Source organism: Saccopteryx bilineata, chromosome 2 (assembly GCF_036850765.1).
Source record: "Saccopteryx bilineata isolate mSacBil1 chromosome 2, mSacBil1_pri_phased_curated, whole genome shotgun sequence".
In the NCBI taxonomy this organism is placed as follows: Eukaryota; Metazoa; Chordata; class Mammalia; order Chiroptera; family Emballonuridae; genus Saccopteryx; species Saccopteryx bilineata.
Genome location: NC_089491.1, coordinates 257,986,515 through 258,005,012, shown reverse-complemented (window position 1 = coordinate 258,005,012; position 18,498 = coordinate 257,986,515). Strand labels below are relative to the sequence as shown.

The 18,498-nt window shown below is 46.0% G+C and overlaps 2 protein-coding genes across 5 annotated transcripts in view; one reads left to right on the top strand and one right to left on the bottom strand.

The window, feature by feature from the left end:
• Window positions 1–16: 16 nt before the first annotated feature.
• On the bottom strand, window positions 17–5,965 carry RHBDD3 (rhomboid domain containing 3). Of its 3 annotated transcripts, none has more exons than XM_066260224.1 (8): window positions 5,843–5,965; window positions 4,779–4,931; window positions 3,781–3,853; window positions 2,958–3,138; window positions 1,922–2,305; window positions 812–971; window positions 436–723; window positions 17–350 (listed from the first exon to the last, which is right to left on the bottom strand). In XM_066260224.1, the coding sequence occupies exons 4-8, from the start codon at window positions 3,094–3,096 to the stop codon at window positions 173–175; spliced, it is 1,149 nt and encodes a 382-aa protein (XP_066116321.1). In that variant the 5' UTR covers window positions 3,097–3,138; window positions 3,781–3,853; window positions 4,779–4,931; window positions 5,843–5,965; the 3' UTR covers window positions 17–172. The 3 variants fall into 3 exon arrangements, with proteins under 3 accessions (XP_066116321.1, XP_066116318.1, XP_066116320.1); XM_066260221.1 differs by lacking the exon at window positions 5,843–5,965 and adding an exon at window positions 5,075–5,392; XM_066260223.1 differs by lacking the exons at window positions 3,781–3,853; window positions 5,843–5,965 and adding an exon at window positions 5,075–5,392.
• Window positions 5,539–18,498, top strand: part of EWSR1 (EWS RNA binding protein 1) — a 32,028-nt gene continuing 19,068 nt past the window's right edge. For both annotated transcript variants that reach the window (XM_066260211.1, XM_066260210.1), the window contains exons 1-5: window positions 5,539–5,672; window positions 9,784–9,820; window positions 9,953–10,004; window positions 12,489–12,612; window positions 17,367–17,553. In XM_066260211.1, the coding sequence (XP_066116308.1) occupies window positions 5,660–5,672; window positions 9,784–9,820; window positions 9,953–10,004; window positions 12,489–12,612; window positions 17,367–17,553 (413 nt within the window). In that variant the 5' untranslated portion in view covers window positions 5,539–5,659. The remainder of the gene's footprint in view (window positions 5,673–9,783; window positions 9,821–9,952; window positions 10,005–12,488; window positions 12,613–17,366; window positions 17,554–18,498) is intronic.

Here is an 18,498-nt window from a genome sequence, read left to right as displayed (position 1 = left end):
GCTGCTCCCAAAGGGGTCCAGGTTGAAAAGTGAACTGGTTTTTATTCTAAACAGTACCAGTGCAGGTTGCTGACGGGGTGTCTCCTGCTCCCACTGTGACTAGGCACACACGGCTGGGACTTGGGCTACCCATCCATAGGCCACACATCTTGTTACGTGAGGGCCTGCTATACTAGGGGGGCCCAGGACCCTTGGGGTAGGCAGGCCCACCCCTCCCCTGAGTCACCCAGGCCTCAGCACCCACCTCCCCGCTGACCAGCAGTGACATGGCACCCTCGACACGACCTGTGGCTGCCAGGGCCACCACTGCCTGCTCTGTGGGGAAGCCCATACGCTCCAGCTGCTGCAGCCTGTGAGATGGAGGGGACAGGGAGAGTGTCAGGGCCACCTCCAGCCCCACACCAGGGGACCCCACCCCTACCCACCCTGTCTTACCGTAGAGAGGAGACGGAGGATGTAGGCAGCCATAGTGGAGTGTTGGGAACTTGGGCTGGCCCCTCAAGGAGCGAGGCCTGGATGCCCTCCTGCAGCATCTGCTCATCTAGGGCTTCCCACAGCGGAGTCCCTGGGGGGAAGCTGGGCTCAGTCCAGGCCAGGCCCACCTCTGAGGAGCTCTCCCAGGTGGGCTGCACAGGCCCCAGGCCTGGTGGGAATAGGGCTGAGCCTTCACTGTGGGACCAGAGACTAGAGGAGGCCATGTAAGGAGGTCCAGGGGTGGAAAGCCTGGAGGGCAGAAGCACAGGAGGGCCTGACTGCCAGCCATGGCCACAGCTTCTACCACCGGGCCTGCTGCCCTTGGCATCAGCCTCACCTCACTCCAGGATGGGTGACAGGCAGCTCAGCCACACTGCCTGGAGCTGGGAGGAGCCTGAGCGGCCAGCACCCTGCCAAGGCCCTGCACAGGAAGCCCTCCTGCAGTGCCTGCAGACGCAGCTCAGAGAGCTCCAGCCACCGGAAGGCTCCGGCTGCATCTGTCTGCCCAAGGAAGGGCATCTGGTCAAGGAAAACCAAAACCAGCCATGAGGGAGCCCACCCCACATGCCAGGCCCTGCGCCAAGCTTATGATGGGCATTCCCTCATGTCTCATCACTATGGCCCTGCAAGGGATATGTTGTCACCCTAGTCAGCAATGGAAGTTCCGAGAGGAAAAGAGACCTGCCTGGTGCTACTCAGCCAGTAAGGGGTGGAGCCAGATGTGCCTCATCCCAAAAACCTGTCTTGTCCCGTTGCAGCCACTGCTGCCCAGTTGTTCACAGAGCCCCACCTACCTGCCCAGGTCTGTGATGAGGCACATCCTTGAGCCCACTGCCACATGCCCCTACCCCTCTCAGGCAGAGCAACATGCCCCCCGCTCCAGGATTCAGCAAGGCCTCAGCAGCTCATGTCCCTAATCCTAAACAGCTATGGGTGTCTGCCTGTGCCCACTGTTCTCTCCGATTACGCTGTTTTCTTCAACAGGTGTTAAGTATCTTTGGAGCAAAAGCCTGTGTTTAATGCACATGCACCACCAGCCACAAGTGGCTCCCCCTTTCAACACCCAGAGAGCCCCGGCTCACTCTCACCCCTGGCCTTTGCACTGTGCGCCCTCTGCCTGGCCACTCTCTCCTTTCTCTCTTTTCTTTAACTGAACCCCTCATCCTGCACTTCTCAGCTTAGATGCCACCTCCACTGGGGTGGTCCATGGTAGGTACCTCCTTGCGCTACCTCAGGCCTCCTGAGTTCCCCTTTAAATAATAATTGGCACTTCCACCTGGCTACGTGCCCCCTGGCTAGAGGACTTGGAGATGCTTCTGGAATATGTGTGCACAGCTTTCTGTCACTGTTGGGGCTGACCCATTTGTGTCACTTCTTTCCCAGGGACCCTGGGGTCCCAGCCGCAACCCACATGTCCACAAAGGCCCAGGGTCCAGGCAAAGGATACAGGCCAGGCCAGCAAGGAGGCCACAGAAGAGCTGCAGGAAGGATGGCTCGGAGGTGAGCAGCGGTGTCAGGGAAAGCAGCAGCCATGGCAATAGCCATGGTGGCAGAGCTCCATGGGGCTGTCTAGGGCAATAACCCTGCCCCGCCAGCATGGCCAGGTGGACAGGCATGTACCCACAGCCACCAGCTGCACTGGACACCCCAAGTCCTGCCAGCAGCACAGCCGTTAGCCCAGCAGCCAGGGCGAGCAGGGTGGAGGCATGCAGGAACCGCAGTGTGCCCAGGTGCAATTCCTGCTGCCAGCCCAGCACAGGCAGGAGCAGCAGACTCAAAAGTAGGCTGGAAAGGGCCTTGTGGCCCAGAGCATGGGTCAGCAGCCGGTGTGCTAGGAGAGAGAAGGGGTTTATGTGCCAGGTTAGTGGCCCCAATCCCCTAGGATGTCCCAGATATGCCAGTTCGGAACTACCCTCTGCCAGGCCCACCCGCTAAGCCTCCCCTCCCCAGGAGCTAAAGTCTGCCCACTGACAGCAATCACTCATGGAGGGAACCAAGGGCTTCCAAACACTGTGGCTGCTCCCCTATTGCGTTAAACAAAACAAGCCAGACCCACCACTCAGTCTTCTCAAGAGCAACCAACTATAGATGAGTCACTTAACCTCTGTGAGCATCATCTGGGTCCCTCAAATGTAAATGGAAGCTGCTGTTATTGGGAAACAGGTATTCGGCCAGAGTCACCCCTCAAACTCCCAGCACCTCTCCCCCATTCTTATGCTTAGCTAAAAGCCTCAGTGGAAAGCCATCAGAACGGGAAGCCTTCTGAAAAGAACCTATCTATACGCCCTTGCCCCTCTGCTAGCTCCTCTGCCCTCTTTGGATGTGGATAAGCTGGGCATGCTCCCATCCAAGGCTGACCCTCCCTGGTGTACCAGGTCCTATCCCTGCCTGACCACTGCAAGAAGCATGCCACTCCTGCCAACTGGTCTCAGGCCCTACAGCCAGTCTCCTGCCTCCTCCAAGGCACTGTGGCCAGTCCTCACCCTGCCAGGGGTCCAGCAACAGCTCCGGTGCCAGAGTAAGGCTGGGGCCAGCCCCCACCAGCCACAGACTGCTCATTAGCAACATTAGGACTGAGGAAGCAAGAGGCAGCGCTGGGGACAGTTGGCTTCTGTCACACATAGCTCAGTTGAAGGTGGTCAGGGGCCGTCTTGGGGCTGTGAACTATGGATAAAGGAGAATAGTAACAGTTATTATTGCAGCTTTTATCTGACTTCCTTTTGATTACCCTACCAACAGCTCCGTTTTACTGACGTAGGAACTGAGGCTGGAGAGACAGGCCCAGCAATTTGGCCATAGGGGAGCTCAGATCCTAACCATGTGCTTAGCCATCCTGCCAGTCTCCCAGCCTGTGTGTGACGATGGGGAAAAGGCAGGCCAAAGGGGCCCTGAACACTGATGGGGCCTGAAGAAGAGCCTGGGGTGAGGGGTACAGGGCCAGAGAACTTGAACTGAGGCCCTGAACCCCCAAAATGAGGGACACAGTCTCCCCAGGCAAATTCAAGGACCTCTCTAGCTTTCCTCCGCTTCCCTCCCACTGCAAACCAACCCCAACACACACCCCCACCCCCACCCCCGCCACACTGCCCTGCTTTAGATCTCCAGATGGCAAGGGGTAGAGAGACCAGCCAAAGGGCAGGGAGATTAGGGAAGGGGTGGGACAGAAGGGTGTGAGGAGGGGCAGCAGGAGTTCCACCCACTGAGTGCATTCAAAGTGACAATGTACTGAGCTGTTCCCTTCCAGAGCCCTAAACCCAGACCCTGTGGCCCTAACCCTCCTTTTCACAGGAACCTTCCAGTACCCACTTCTTCCTGTTGTATATCCCTGGCAATCTTCCTTCCTCTTCTGTAAAATGGGGATTAAGAAAATCCTTTCTTCCTAGGATGAGAAAAAGGAATGACTAAGGCAGCCCATAGCTCCTGCTCATTTAACTGTAGCCATCCCAGCTAATTGTGAGAGGCAGATGTAGCCACTAGCCCCGAGAGGAGGCCTCAACATGGAGGCAGCTGCTGCAACCTCACGGTTCAAACTCTGGCCTTCAAACGTGCCCATTCCCTGCCCACACGGCAAGGCTTTTCCTCCTGTTCTCTTTCCTCATATCCAGCCTGTCCTCCAAACCCTGCTAAACACCCTCACCTCTGGCCAGGCCTGTCTGTCTCAAGAGTCCCACTGAACTGATTTCACAGCGCAGGAAGCAAAATCTCAGCGACAAGGCCACCTCGTCTGCTCCTTTGCCAAGGGCAACCTAAGCATCAAAACCCACCTACCAGTTTCCTGCAGGAAAATGTAAAAAGCTGCTCTGCCGCCATCTTCAACGGGCAAACGCCTTGGCACCCTCTGAAGCCCAGCTGAAATATCCCCATCCCCTTCTCTTGCCCCTACATCACGGATCTTATCCCAGCCAATGCGCACAGCTTAGCTTGTCTTTCTCCCTGGCAGGTGGTCTGAGCAGGAGAGACTGGGAGTTACCCCTTTTACTCATTACCAAGTCCCCCAGGATGCTCCTCACACATAGCTGGTGCTTTCTATGTGCTCACTGAAAGACACTAGCTTGGCACCACATCCGACGAGGGATTTGGGTGAGACTGGGTTGAAGGTTGAGTCCGGGAAAGCAGTCAGGAGCCACCCGTACCAGAAGCCATGGCACCCACTTGCAAGCCTCCTCACAACTATTCGCCCTCCTCACTAGGCTTAGCAAGGGCGAAGGACACCCCCATGGACAAACAGAACTGAGACTTGAACCGTCGGGGCCACAGTCTTTTCATCTGTAAAATGGGGCTATGCACCATCGGACCCTGCCTACCTTTTTGGGAAGCCGCAGGACAGACTAGGAATGGAAGGACCGGGAAGATTCTTCCGCGTGATGGAGAGAGTGGGAGGTCCCAAGGAATAGGTTGTACTCAGGTCTGCGACTTTAGGAAAACTACCCCAAATCCTTAGGCCTCAGTTTCCCCTTCTGTAAAAACAAGGGTATCAGATGAGTGAAGATTAAAGGCCCTTCTCGACCGCGACCGTTACTGGGGGCTCTCGGGGCCGAGCACTAAATTCGGGGTCTTCCATCAAGCCCGCCGGCTCCGGCCACGTCTCCGGGGTACTCACTGCGGGGCGCGCCCTCGCCCCCGGAAGGGCAGGCGAGGCCCCCAGCAGGGAGTAGGTACTCTGGCTTCCCGCCGAGGCCCGAGCGCCCTGAGCCCCTTCTGCTTGCACTGCAGCGCGAGACCCCGGTCGGCCGGCCGGCGCGGTACCCCCTCCCCCGCCGTCTGCGAATTAGTCAGCAGTTGTTCCAGGCCCAGGTCCCTTCCCCCAGCCCTCCCGCCGGCCTCCGTTTCCCTTCAAGGCAAACTCTTCAGAGACGGTCCCTAGTGCCAGGGGACGTGACCACTGCGAACAATTTAGCCTCGTGCGGTGAATCACTCCGCCGTGATACCAAGACCCGTTTATCTGCTGCTCCAGTTCCTTCAGTACTATTTTAGCCCACGCGTCACGGCCTTTTGAGAGAGGATTAAGGCAAGCGTTGCGGGCGAGAGGACGAAGAAGCTATAGTTCATCCTTCCTTCCCCCACCCCCGTGGCTTGGCCCAATGGTAGCGCCCAAGGTTGCGGATTTCGCGCCTGCGCAGTGCGGCGCCTAGAGGGAAAGCGAGAGGGAGACGGACGTTGAGAGAACGAGAAGGAAGGAGAGAAAATGGCGTCCACGGGTGAGTGTGGGGAAAATGCGGTCGCGTCGGCGACGGGCAGGACACTCGAGTTGGGGGTCGTTTGCCTCTGGGAGTGGCCGGAATGACTGAATGGAGTTTCTGAGAAGGGTGTGAGGTACCCGCCAAGGCCCGACGAGCTCGAGGATCCGCGTTTCTCTCCCCTCCCCCACCTGGCAGGCCGGTTCTGGAACCTTCCAGCGCCCCCGCTGTGCGAGGGCTCGCGGCGGTGGGGGCGCGGGGAGCCTTGGGCGGCCTCCATTGTGTGGCGTCCGTCGGGCCTCGCGCTCCGAGCTGCCCGCCATGTGGGCGGAGCCGGCGGCCTCTGGGGCCTCGCGTGCGGGGGGGGGGGGGCAGGCGTAGAGCCCAGGACCCGAAACTGGAGGTGGGGAACCGGACGGTTCGAAAAGCCGCGAGCACGCGGCCTCAGGCTCTCCCCACCCCGTTTCCAGGGAGGCTGCCCAAGCCCAAGGGCGATGAGTCTGGTCACCGAGAAACGGGGGGGGGGGGCGCAAATAAACAAAAAAGGCATAGCGGACTTGTGAGCCGAGGGGCGCCGGCCTATGAGCGAGAGCCCCGTCATCCTCGCGGCCGGGGCCGCCTACCTGCCCGCTTGGCGAGCTCTAGCCCCAGGCCGAACTTCTGCCCGACTGGGCTCTGTACGGATTGAGCTCCCCCTCGAAATCCCCCCCCAAGTCGGCTGTTCCCTCGGGCTTCTTCGTTTTTAGCGTTAATCTCACCTCCTTCCCGCCCCAAAAAGCAATTAAGTGGCTTCCCAGGGCAATTTTTCAGCCAACGCCGAGGGAGACCCGTTGTATAATAAGACCGGACCGGGGTGTGAGGCCAGAAAGCCTTGCGGAAAGATGTGTCTGGCTTCTTTGACCTCGGAGAAACAAAAGGCCCGAATTGGCATTTGAATTAGGCCTCAACAGGCGTCTCTCACATTTGTTCGCCCTAGGGTAAACCGACTGGCTTGTTAATTCTGTGGATTGATAACGGGAGAGGGAAGGAGGCGCGGAGCGGACCTGGAGAGAGCCCCGGGGTGGGAGCTCGAATGTAATGTCGGGGCGGGGGTGGTCGGGTCCCTGCTGCAAGGAGGGTTTTGCGTGTAACCTAAACATGACCTGCAGTTTGCAGTCAGTTGCTGCACGAACCTGAAGTTATTAAGGGGGGTGGGGCATTTGGTATTCTTAGGCGGCCTCACTCCAGGGTTTAAAGGCAGTGGGAGAAGACCAGAGAAAGACGGGAAGTGCTGTGGGTCCTTCAGAGTTGTAATTGAACTGAGTCCAGAATCCAGCGACTTTTAAGGGCAGTTTAAGAACTCGCCCCAGCTGTATGTTCAGTAATCAGACAGGTAAATGCTGGTTTTTGGTGCCAGGATACAGAGTGCCCCTAGAAAAGATAGGACTCTTGAAATACCACAGTCCAAGCCGTCCTGGGGGGAATGGTTTCCTCAGAGCCCTTTCCACTTTCCTTTTTCCCTGCAGTGTTTGAGTTTTGTAAGGGGGATCGTCCTCTCTAAAGGACAGTCAAAATATGTATGTAGAAATTTTCATCAGATATGACAAGGATTTTTATGTCTACTTTGCTCAGACTCTGTTTACTGCTACCCACCATGTACTACTATATTATAATTCCTAATTGCTGTTTATGTAGACACAGTGGTGGGGCGGTCTGTGGGACCTTTGGGGAGTTTCTGAACTTTGGCTTCCTTTTCTTCAAAATAAAGGAGTTTGGCTAGACCTTTTCAGAGCTTTTTGAACCCTTCTGACCTTTAAGCAAAGCATTTTGGCACCTACAAAATTGTTCCATACTTGCACTCCTTATCTAGTTTAAAGCTCTAAATCAGCGGTTCTCAACCTGTGGGTCGCGACCCACAGGTTGAGAACCACTGCTCTAAATCTATACAGTTTGGATAGTGACCACCCTAAAACAGCCACTTTCTTGGGTAAAGTATTTTTTCTCCTCACTTATGTCATATATTTAAAAGTACCTAAAATACAGTATGTGTCCATTTAACAAAGAATTACAAAGCAAACTACCAAGTAACTCCCAGTCAGATCAAGAAAAGAACATTGCACACACACTATAGGCCCATGTGGATCACAGCCCCCTCTCTCTCAAGCCTTCCATTTTTAGTGGTCTTCATTTGCACCTTTGTAGGTTAAAAACAAAAATAACTGATTGCTAAATAATCTGACCCAGTGTGTGACTATAGCATTTTTGAAGCTATAAATGTGTGTGCTCTTAGGTCTATAAGTTCTCATGAAACAAATTTGCTACCTCCTTTAGAGCACCAATGTGTGGCTAAGTCTAGTTTTACACTGATCTGAGAACATTGCTTGTTACATACCAGCTTTGCCAAGTTCATGTTTTACATAATCACTCTTGTATAAAAGTTCTCCTGCAAACATTGAACTTCGATGTCACACAGAAATCTCAGCAAAATGTAGGTTGAAATGTTTATGTTTTTATGCTTTCTTGGTGTGTTTATTTTGTGAATACCACATTGGAAGGAGATGATTTGAGTTTACTTTCTCATTGCCACAGAGAGAGCAAAGCTTGTAGTGCTGTTGAAAATACCTTGAGGTTTAACCTTCACATGCCTTCGGGTTGTTTTAGGCAAATCAATTCATATCCTTTGGTCAAATGCTTTGATAATATTGATGATTCAGGGTTTTGAGTCCACGGCGTACAAAGAAAAGAAAGTAGTCAGGTATAGTATAGAGGTAGAAGGATGAACTGACTTAAAAGAGATGAATTCAGGAAAATGCTCTCAGGCCAGGTAGGCTCTGAGGCAGGCTTTTGAATGGAGTAGGAGTGGAACCCCCTGCATGGAAAGCTCTGATGTCAAACTGTTGCTTTAAGATGAGGTACTATTATTTGAATGGAATAGAAAGAACCTTTTTGTTTGGCCCTAATGGCGGTAGTACTGTCTTCTAACAGAATAAGATGTATTTTTTGTGGAGAGCAAAAGAATTGATAGAATTTTAAGAAATAATTACTTTAACTTTAAAATAAATACATGTTTAAAATAAATAAAATATATATGTTTAATTCAGTAGTGCTGTAAAAACTTAATCATTTTCTATTTGTTTTCACTACTTATAGACACTTTACTGGGCCAGAATTTTTTTGTCCCTTATGGAAAGGAAAATAACAGGAAGTTTTACTTAGAAAAAGAAGAGAGGGGAAGAAAAATTGTGGCAGTTTAAATTAAAATCATTTTGAGTTTTAAAAAGATTAAATGCTTTCTCTGTCAGTGATCAGGAGTCTGCCTTCACTCTGCTTTGCTGGGATTTATAACGTTCTAGCTTTTGAGTTATTGTACAGATGTAGCCCTGATACAGTCAGCAAACCCTCTGAAACACTAGATTGAGATGACTTTTCTGTTTTCTGCCATTCCATTTCATAGTCCTGCTTGGGAATTAAGTAAGGTTGGTCTAATTTGCTAAAGTGAGGGAGCAATAAAAAACTAGTTTCTGAGATAGGACTATTAATATAAGAAGTCTGGTGTTGAACATTAATGCCACTTGCATCCTTTTTTCCTTTTTTATGGTATTTACTTATTTTAGATCTTATTTATGAATTAGAGAGAGAGAAAGCAATATCATAGTTGTTTCACTTTAGTTGTTCATTGATTGCTTCTCGTATGTTCCTTGACTGGGCAAGCCTGGGGTTTCGAACCAGGGACCTTAGCTTTCCAGGTTGGCGCTCTATCCACTGTGCCACCACAGGTCAGGCTGCCTCCTTTTTATATGAAGATAAAACTTTGAATCTTACTAGTTTGTCTTATTCTCTGTTAGTCTTAGGTTGGTGATCAGGTATTTGAAATGACAGTCTATGGTCATGGGAACATAAAAAGTTTCTCTGCCAGATCAGCTGATCTTGACCTCATTATTTGGCACTCTATTCAACCTTCTGAGTTTAACTGGCTGAGACTCATTTTTTGGGTTGGTGTTACGAAATAAAGAAGACTCATTTGGATCTCTGCTGGCCTTTAAGTCCTCTAAACAGTTGAAAGAATTCATCTTCCTGCCACTTGAATTTCTTCCCCCTTTTTTCCCTTCTTGTCTTTGCTGACTTCACACTTATTTTCTCTTGTTTTCTCTAGATTACAGTACCTACAGCCAAGCTGCAGCCCAGCAGGGGTAAGTCAGTCTTTTACACAGTATATTATGTGATCGATGTTTTTAGAGTACAGAACCTGCTGTAGTTGTGGAAAATTTCATAGTGGAATCTGAATGTCTGTATTCAGTTCTTGCATTTAATTTCTCTTACAGCTATAGTGCTTACACCGCTCAGCCCACGCAAGGATATGCACAGACCACCCAGGTAATCTTTAAGATAAATATATGTAGCTGTATTCCCAAGTAAAATGTTTATATCAGCCATTGGAACTTTTAAAATTTTTATTTATTTTTTTAAAAAATTTATATTGATTTTAGAGAGATAAGGGAGAGAGAGAGAGAGACAGACAGACAGACAGACAGACAGAAACACAAATCTGTTCTTTTATGTGCCCTGACCCGGGAGCGAACCCACAACCTTTGTGTGTCAGGATGATGCTCTAACCAACTAAGCTATCCATCCAGCCAGGGCTAGAACTTTTTTTAAAATTAGGTAATAGAAAAGTGTAATGTGCTTGTAATTGTAAAATAACCAGTCATTTAGAACTTTCCCAGTGGGAATGCCATTATAAATGAAACCATCCACAAAAGAGAAGTTGCTAGCTCTCCGTATTTTTCTGGTGTCATTTCTCAAGTTAGGTACCCTGCTCTATGCTGGGTTTCTCTATGTACTTAATTATACTTACATTTATTTTACTCAGTTCTACAACAGTCAACAGAGGAAGGTGGTATCATGACATTTTGCAAATGAAAATGTTGCAATGCATAGATGTTAAGGCATTTGCCAATGGCACATAGTAAATGGATGATGGGTCAGCTCTTACAGCTACATAGCTATGGAACATCTGAGCTCTCCAGTACATGCGTCTGTTTAAAAACCTAGGCCAGGGGTCCCCAAACTTTTTACACAGGGGGCCAGTTCACTGTCCCTCAGACCATTGGAGGGCCATACTATAAAAAAAAGTTATGAACAAATCCCTGTGCACACTACACATCTTATTTTAAAGTAAAAAAACAAAATGGGAACAAATACAATATTTAAAATAAAGAACAAGTAAATTTAAATCAACAAACTGACCAGTATTTCAATAGGAACTATGCTCTCACTGACCACCAATGAAAGAGGTGCGCCTTCCAGAAGTGTGGCGGGGGGGGGGGGCGGATAAATGGCCTCAGGGGGGCGTAGTTTGGGGACCCCTAACCTAGGCCAACAGATTCTAGAAATTAGCTTACTAGTGTTCTCAAACTGACTTCAGATTTTGAAATGGTCTGTGGTTTAAAATGAGTACTAATAACTCTGCCATGGAAACTTTCTAGGACAGGCAAAATGTGATGTCTGGCAAATATTACATAACTGAAAGATACCTCGTTCTTTGCCAGGTTTTCTGTATTTCTGATGTCCAAATTCAAAAAGTGCTGTTGACATTGTAACCTTAAGGAGATATGCAGTGTTCTAATTCTTTTTTTTTTTTTTTTTTTTGCATTTTCTTTTGCATTTTTCTGAAGCTGGAAACAGGGAGAGACAGTCAGACAGACTCCCGCATGCGCCCGACCGGGATCCACCCGGCACGCCCACCATGGTGCGATGCTCTGCCCACCAGGGGGCGATGCTCTGCCCATCCTGGGGATCGCCATGTTGCGACCAGAGCCACGCTAGCGCCTGAGGCAGAGGCCACAGAGCCATCCCCAGCGCCCGGGCCATCTTTGCTCCAATGGAGCCTTGGCTGCGGGAGGGGAAGAGAGAGACAGAGAAGAAGGCGCGGCGGAGGGGTGGAGAAGCAAATGGGCGCTTCTCCTGTGTGCCCTGGCCAGGAATCGAACCCGGGTCCTCCGCATGCTAGGCCGACGCTCTACCGCTGAGCCAACTGGCCAGAGCCTAATTCATTTTCTTGAAAGTGAAATCTGTCCTGCTGAAAATCTGGTTTTCAAAATTGTCTACAGAGTTTAGTCACATTTTTATTTTTTGTGTGTGGTTTTTTTTTTAACAGACAGCGAGAGTCAGAGAGAGAGAGAGATAGGGACAAGACAGACAGGAACGGAGAAAGATGAGAAGCATCGATCACTGGTTTTTCGTTGTGACACCTTAGTTCATTGATTGCTTTCTCCTATGTGCCTTGACCGTGGGCCTTCAGCAGACCGAGTAAGCCCTTGCTCAAGCCAGCGACCTTGAGTCCAAGCTGGAGAGCTTTTGCTCAAACCATATGAGCCCGCGCTCAAGCTGGCGACCTTGGAGTCTCGAACCTGGGTCCTCGGCATCCCAGTCCGACGTTATATCCACTGCGCCACCCCCTGGTCAGGCTTTCTTCCTTAATTTTGTCTTTCTAATACTGTTTCCAGTTGCTAAAACTGCTACACTTGGTGCAGGAAATTATACACCTGTTTCCTTATTGCTCATCCCTTGAGAGTATTAGTTTCCTGTATAGTTAACTGCACTTCTAATTATCTCACGAACTCTTTTTTGTAGGATTTTTTATTTGTTTCGTTTTGTTTTTCACAAAAATATGAGTGAATCAGATAAAACAAATATTTATAATACTGCGATCACTTTTAAAAGTCATTTTACTTGAAAGCAGTAATTTTAACTTTGGTTCCCCAACTTAGAAACTTAGAAGTAAGTTGGGTTTGGTTGTTTTTGCTAAAATACGAAGTTTATATATATGAAGTATTTGCATCCATTTTCTTCGAGCAGGCATATGGGCAACAAAGTTATGGAACCTATGGACAGCCCACTGATGTAAGCTATACCCAGGCTCAGACCACTGCTACCTATGGGCAGACAGCCTATGCAACTTCTTACGGACAGCCTCCCACAGGTAAAACCTGCCTTGGAGATACTTTTGAGTCACACCAGCTAGGGTGTTTGCTAAGGAGTTTGTTACTTATGCTCTTTGGTTTATATTCTGGTGTATCTTGCCATTTGGGGATCCTTTATTCTTAGGAGGAGCCAATTTTTTTTCTATTTTTCCTTTTCCCTTATATTCTCTTTGAGAGCTAGCTAATAAAATGTGGGTGGGATAAATGCCAAGGGAGAAAAGAACATTTCTTTTTAACTATTTTATACAGTGTATTGAATAATCTCACAACAAAATGGAGACTATATAAAAAGATTATGCTAATGCTAATACTGGGTAAGAATGAGCCTTCTTAAACTGAGCTGCTAAAAAAAAAATCAAACTGATTTTTACATCTGTTTGCTTCATCTGATAGTGTACCCTCTACTTTTTGTTTTGTGCTTTCCACAGTAGAAGGGACCAGTACAGGTTTGACTATCCTGCTCATTCTTGCATGGGAAATGCTTTCCATCTTGTTTAACCCTGTAATGTTAACCCTCTAGGTGTTTTCATTGTTTAACTCTCAGACTTTCTAACATCATACACAACAAGGTGCTAATGGAAAACTGCTTCAGGTGTCATTCGCAGATCCATGTCTTTTTCTTTATGTGATTTGGGGAAAGGTTCTGCTTTGTTTTATTTTACCTTTTTTTTTTTTTTTTTCAAGCCTTAATAAAAGTTCACCTTTCCAAAGGTATTTCAGATGACTATTCCCCAGCTGATTTCCCCATATTTCCTAAAGGATAGATGCATGATTAGATTTATTTGGAGGTGAAGACTGTCACCCTGCATGTTAATTATGTTTGTCTGTCTGTTGGTTTCCAGTCTGGACACATTTTATTTTATATTTAAGTGTTAATGAGTTATTTTAATTCATAGTATGTCATGTATATACACATATGTAAACAGTATTTCAGGGAGCTAAAAAATAAACAACAATTAGAATAAACTATTTAGATACTGGGGTTGAGAGTGGAGTATGTGAAAATTTTACATTAGTTTTGTGTTAGTGCTGTGTAAATGTTTTAAGATACCTACCTTCTCCCCACCCATTCCCATCTTTATTATTATTACTACTAGTTATTATTAAAGAATATTTAATACAGAAGTCTTAACAGATATAAAAACTTTTTTAGACTAGATTCAGTGTCTTTAGTATGGGGAACCTATTTGTAATTTGGCTTATTGAGTGACTGTGTCCTGGACTGATGGGGAGTATTTCCTAATCTAGCTAATACATATCTTGAATAGATTGGGAAATGTTTAAACTTTTGTTAGTGATATTTACAACTTTAGGAAAAGTTGAACTGTGTAGTTGAATTTTAGCAGAGAATTTTGAAATTGTTAAGTTGAACTTTATTCACGCTATTACATTTTTTATTGAATATGATTAACAACAGTTTCAAGTGTACAACATAAAATGATTTATATTACTATATTGTGAAATGTTCACCATAGTATGTTGCATTCATCACCACACATGGTTATAATGTATTTTCTTTTGATGAAAACTTTTAAGATCTGTGCTCTTAGCAGCTTTCAAATATATATGCATTGTTCTATGCCATTTTATATAAGGAACTTGAACATCCTTAGATTACAGGGAATCCAAAACCAAGGGACAGCTTTATATGATGCAGTATTATTAATCACCATGCTATCACCATGACTTATTTTATAACTAGAAGTTTTTTACTACCTTCAGCCATTTTTGAAACATTTAAAAATAAATAATCTAGCCTCTGGAATCCCTAGATCTAGATCATGATAAAATCTCTTACAGAAAATGCAGTTGTCTTCTAGACTCTCAATGTATTTACATTGTCATTGATTGAAAAAGTCTCATTGTTAAGAGTCTGTGATCACAAAAAGTATAAGACATTCTAATACAGAAACCAGTGACTTTGATGAGCATGAGATTGAACTTAATAATGAGGAATGTTTGCATACACTTTACGGTTTATGGAGGACCCCTTCACACACACCCCTCTTAATGCTCCCTTGAACTTTTGGTGTGTAGGAACCAAATTTAAACCTGATGTGCAAACAAACTGAACCAAACTATGTAGAACCCTGAGAGTTACTAGTGGGTTCAAGCACACTTGCTATTTTTTTCCTTACCTCATGCTGCCTTTACATTGATTGTAAAAGTCAATTTAATAATTATTGGAAATAATGGAAAAAGACAATTTTCCTCTTCTAGAATTTTAAATTATTTTATGCCAAGGGAGGCTATGTAAATCTCTATTAATTGGAAAGAGATCTTGAACTTGAATTTTTACTGTTCAAGCTGAACAAAAATTTTGGTTGTTTGTAATTTTTTTAGTACCTTTTTTAAAGTTGTCAGCACATAGTAGATCTGTTGTCTTTTTGCTGTTGGTCCTTTTTTATTGTCATTAAATCATTTTGCTCTGTTAATTTTTGTCCATTTTGCTTGGCTGCTTGTGTTGGTACTATAGATTAATTAAAAGATTATTAATTAACCTCTCTCTTACTGTAATCTTTATCACTACAAGGCTCTGTTGCTGTGTAGTTTTATGACAGTTATTTTCCTGATCACTTTGTTTTGTTGTTTTTGTTTTTAATTGCTCTTCTTATAAATCTTGTAGATGGCCTGTCACATAGGGAAAAAAATATCTGTGTAGGAGTAATAGGGTAGGTGGAATTAGATTTCAGTTAAATTTAAATAAATGAGTGCTTTATATGATTGATGTTAGGACTCAGCACAGAAGTTTTAATATAAAACGTTCAAATGAACAACATGCCAACTCAAAAAACTTCCATTGTTTGAGGCTTCCTGTTTTGTTCTGAGGAGAAAATTGCTATCCTTGTACATAATTTCAGAATTTCCCAAAAATGTTTGGGATGTAGAATAAAGTTATGCCCTGTGAAGTTTAGGTCCTAAATCTTAACTAAAATCAGCAGTCTTGATTCAGGATTTGTTTTTAGCACTGAAACTTTTTTTTTACTTCAGTGAGATTTTTCTTTGAGGGTATAAATGCTGACCACTAGACCTGACTCTTTATTGTGTGGCTTACTTGTGCTTTTTGACTAGGAGGGAGGAAAACCCAGCAGCAGGAAAGGTTGTAGCATCTCTCACAGGAAAGGAACTCAAGTTAGGAGCTGCAGATTTGAGTGGGGGGCAGGGGAGTAGTCAGGCTTCAAACCCAAGTTCCAGGTGAAAGGACACATGGATTCTGCCTGGTCTGGCAAAGGCAGGAACTAGAACAAGAATCTGTCTTGGTCTCTGAGAGCAGGTCTCTGTGACACTTGTTTAGAGAAATAGTAAGGGGGCTCTAGAGTCTACCCTCCAGTATTGGTGAGCAGGAAAAAGACCTTGTTGCTCGTGGTAAGTGAACTAAGAGAGGAATGGAAGTGGGCCATTTGATGTCCAGCCTAGAAACAAATGGTTTTATTTTCTGAAAACCTTTACTTTTAAAAGATTTAAAAAAAAAAAACAACTTCTAAGTTTAAGTTAAGTTTAATTTTTTTTAAAAGTTTAATTTAGCCTGATCTGTGGTGGCACAGTGGATAAAGCGTCGACCTGGAAATGCTGAGGTCGCCGGTTCGAAACCCTGGGCTTGCCTGGTCAAGGCACATGGGAGTTGATGCTTCCTGCTCCTCCCCCCTTCTCTCTCTTTGCTCTCTTCCCCTCTCTCTCTCCTTTCTAAAATGAATAAATAAAAAAAATTAAAAAAAAGTTTAATTTACCAAAGAAGTTAAATATAGGATTACCTTTGTTGGTTATACTTAAGCAAATATAATCTGCATTATATCTTTTTTTTTTTTTACAGAGACAGAGGGATAGGCAGGGACAGACAGACAGGAACAGAGAGAGATAAGAAGCATCAATCGATAGTTTTTTGTTGCGCATTGTGACACCTTAGTTCATTGATTGCTTTCTCATATGTGCCTTGACCGTGGGCCTTCAGCAGACCGAGTAACCCCTCTCTCGAGCCAGCGACCTTGGGTCCAAGCTGGTGAGCTTTTGCTCAAACCAGATGAGCCCGCGCTCAAGCTGGCGACCTCGAGGTCTCAAACCTGGGTCCTCGGCATCCCAGTCTGACGCTCTATCCACTGCGCCACCACCTGGTCAGGCTGCATTGTATCTTTATAACTCATGTGCCACTTCATATCTTAATGTGGTAGCAAGCATTTTTTCAGTTGTTACCTAAAACAAAATTAGCAATTTTTAGATGTATTCAATCAATGGTTAACATCTCCCACTAAAAAATTAAGCACATTTTCTAGAATTTCGCTTTTCTTATAGTAAACGTGAACTGATGTCATTGCCTTTTACTTCCCTTTCTCTGGGACCTTTTATTCTTGGTTGGGAGGCTTTTCTCGAATATTTAGTTGAGAAACTTGTTAAGAGGCCTGGTAGTAAAACCAGTGTAGAATTAGCAAAAGCAGACTTGTCTTCTGTTAGATCCTTGGGGAAAGAGGAGCAGAGGCTCCCTGTTTTCTATACCAACACTTTTCTATAGCATACTCTGCCCTCCTTTCTGTTAGGTGTGGTCTTAGAGCAAAAAATGTGCTTTTCTGAAGACTGGATGTTTTAAGAGAATCTAAGTTTTAAATATTGAACTGTTGCTACTCTTACTAAAAGGGAAATATTTAATGGGGTTAAATATTGTGATGGTTGAAAGTAGGTGGTTTACAAATTGTTCTGATAATTAGTATCTAGGCAGATCTCTGAGGAGCCAGAAAGCTAACATTGCTCTCTTTTGTTTTAGGTTACTCTACTCCAGCTGCCCCCCAGGCATACAGTCAGCCTGTCCAGGGGTATGGCACTGGTGCTTATGATACCACCACTGCAACGGTCACTACCACCCAGGCCTCCTATGCAGCTCAGTCTGCATATGGCACTCAGCCTGCTTACCCGGCCTATGGGCAGCAGCCGGCAGCCACTGCACCTGCAAGGTAAGGCCATGTTCACCTCTTCCTAACTCTACAGTGCATCTACCTGGAGTTTTTGGGAGAGAGCAACTGTGCACACTTAGATAATCCATGACTTGGTTTCTTTTTAATGGTTCTCACACACTCTTCTGTGTTGACTGTGTTCTTAGCCATTTACAGTAATGTACTAAAAGATATCACACATTATTCTCCATTTAGTGGAGAAGTGGTGCCATTCAGGGGCCAGAATAAGAATTGTCAGTGAGTGGTGGTTTAATCTCAGAAGAGAGACCTATTGGGGTAGGAGAGGAGAATATTGAGTGTGTGGTTTCTCTCACAACAGAACAACTGATAGAATTATACTTTTGATGCTTTTACCTTTGGTTTTATTGGCCCTGTGAATGGGTAACAGCTTTCTCTGGTAAAAATCATGGTAATACACAGTGTGGGGATGGGGAGGGGAGGTGGCATCATATGGTTTTAAGAAACAGTCATGTGTCCAATTGTCAGTAAAGGATATGTTCATATCTGGAAAGTCAGCCTAAGGAGTTGACATGATTTTCTCCAGATTATGTAGTGGCGCAGTGATCTAAATAACCACAGGCATTTATAAATTCTTAACTGGGTACCCTGCTATGGGGTGAATTTGGGCAAAGTTCATACTCCATGACTGATTAGCAGGTAAACATTATTAATTATTACTTAACAGAAGATTTCAGGTCTTTGCTTTAGGCAATGCACTTAGGTGGCTTCTGCATACAGTCTTGAAGGAACATTGAATTCTGATTTGAAAGAAGATTTTTTAGGGAATAAACAACACATCAACTTGTAACCTAGACTTTTTGTCTGCTGTAGAGGTAAGAAATTAGCTCTGGCAAACACTCATGAAATTACTTCTATGCACAGTGAGTAATCAGAGCTACTTGATAGTTTAAATCTGCTAGACAGCCTGTGCAGTAGTTAGGTAAA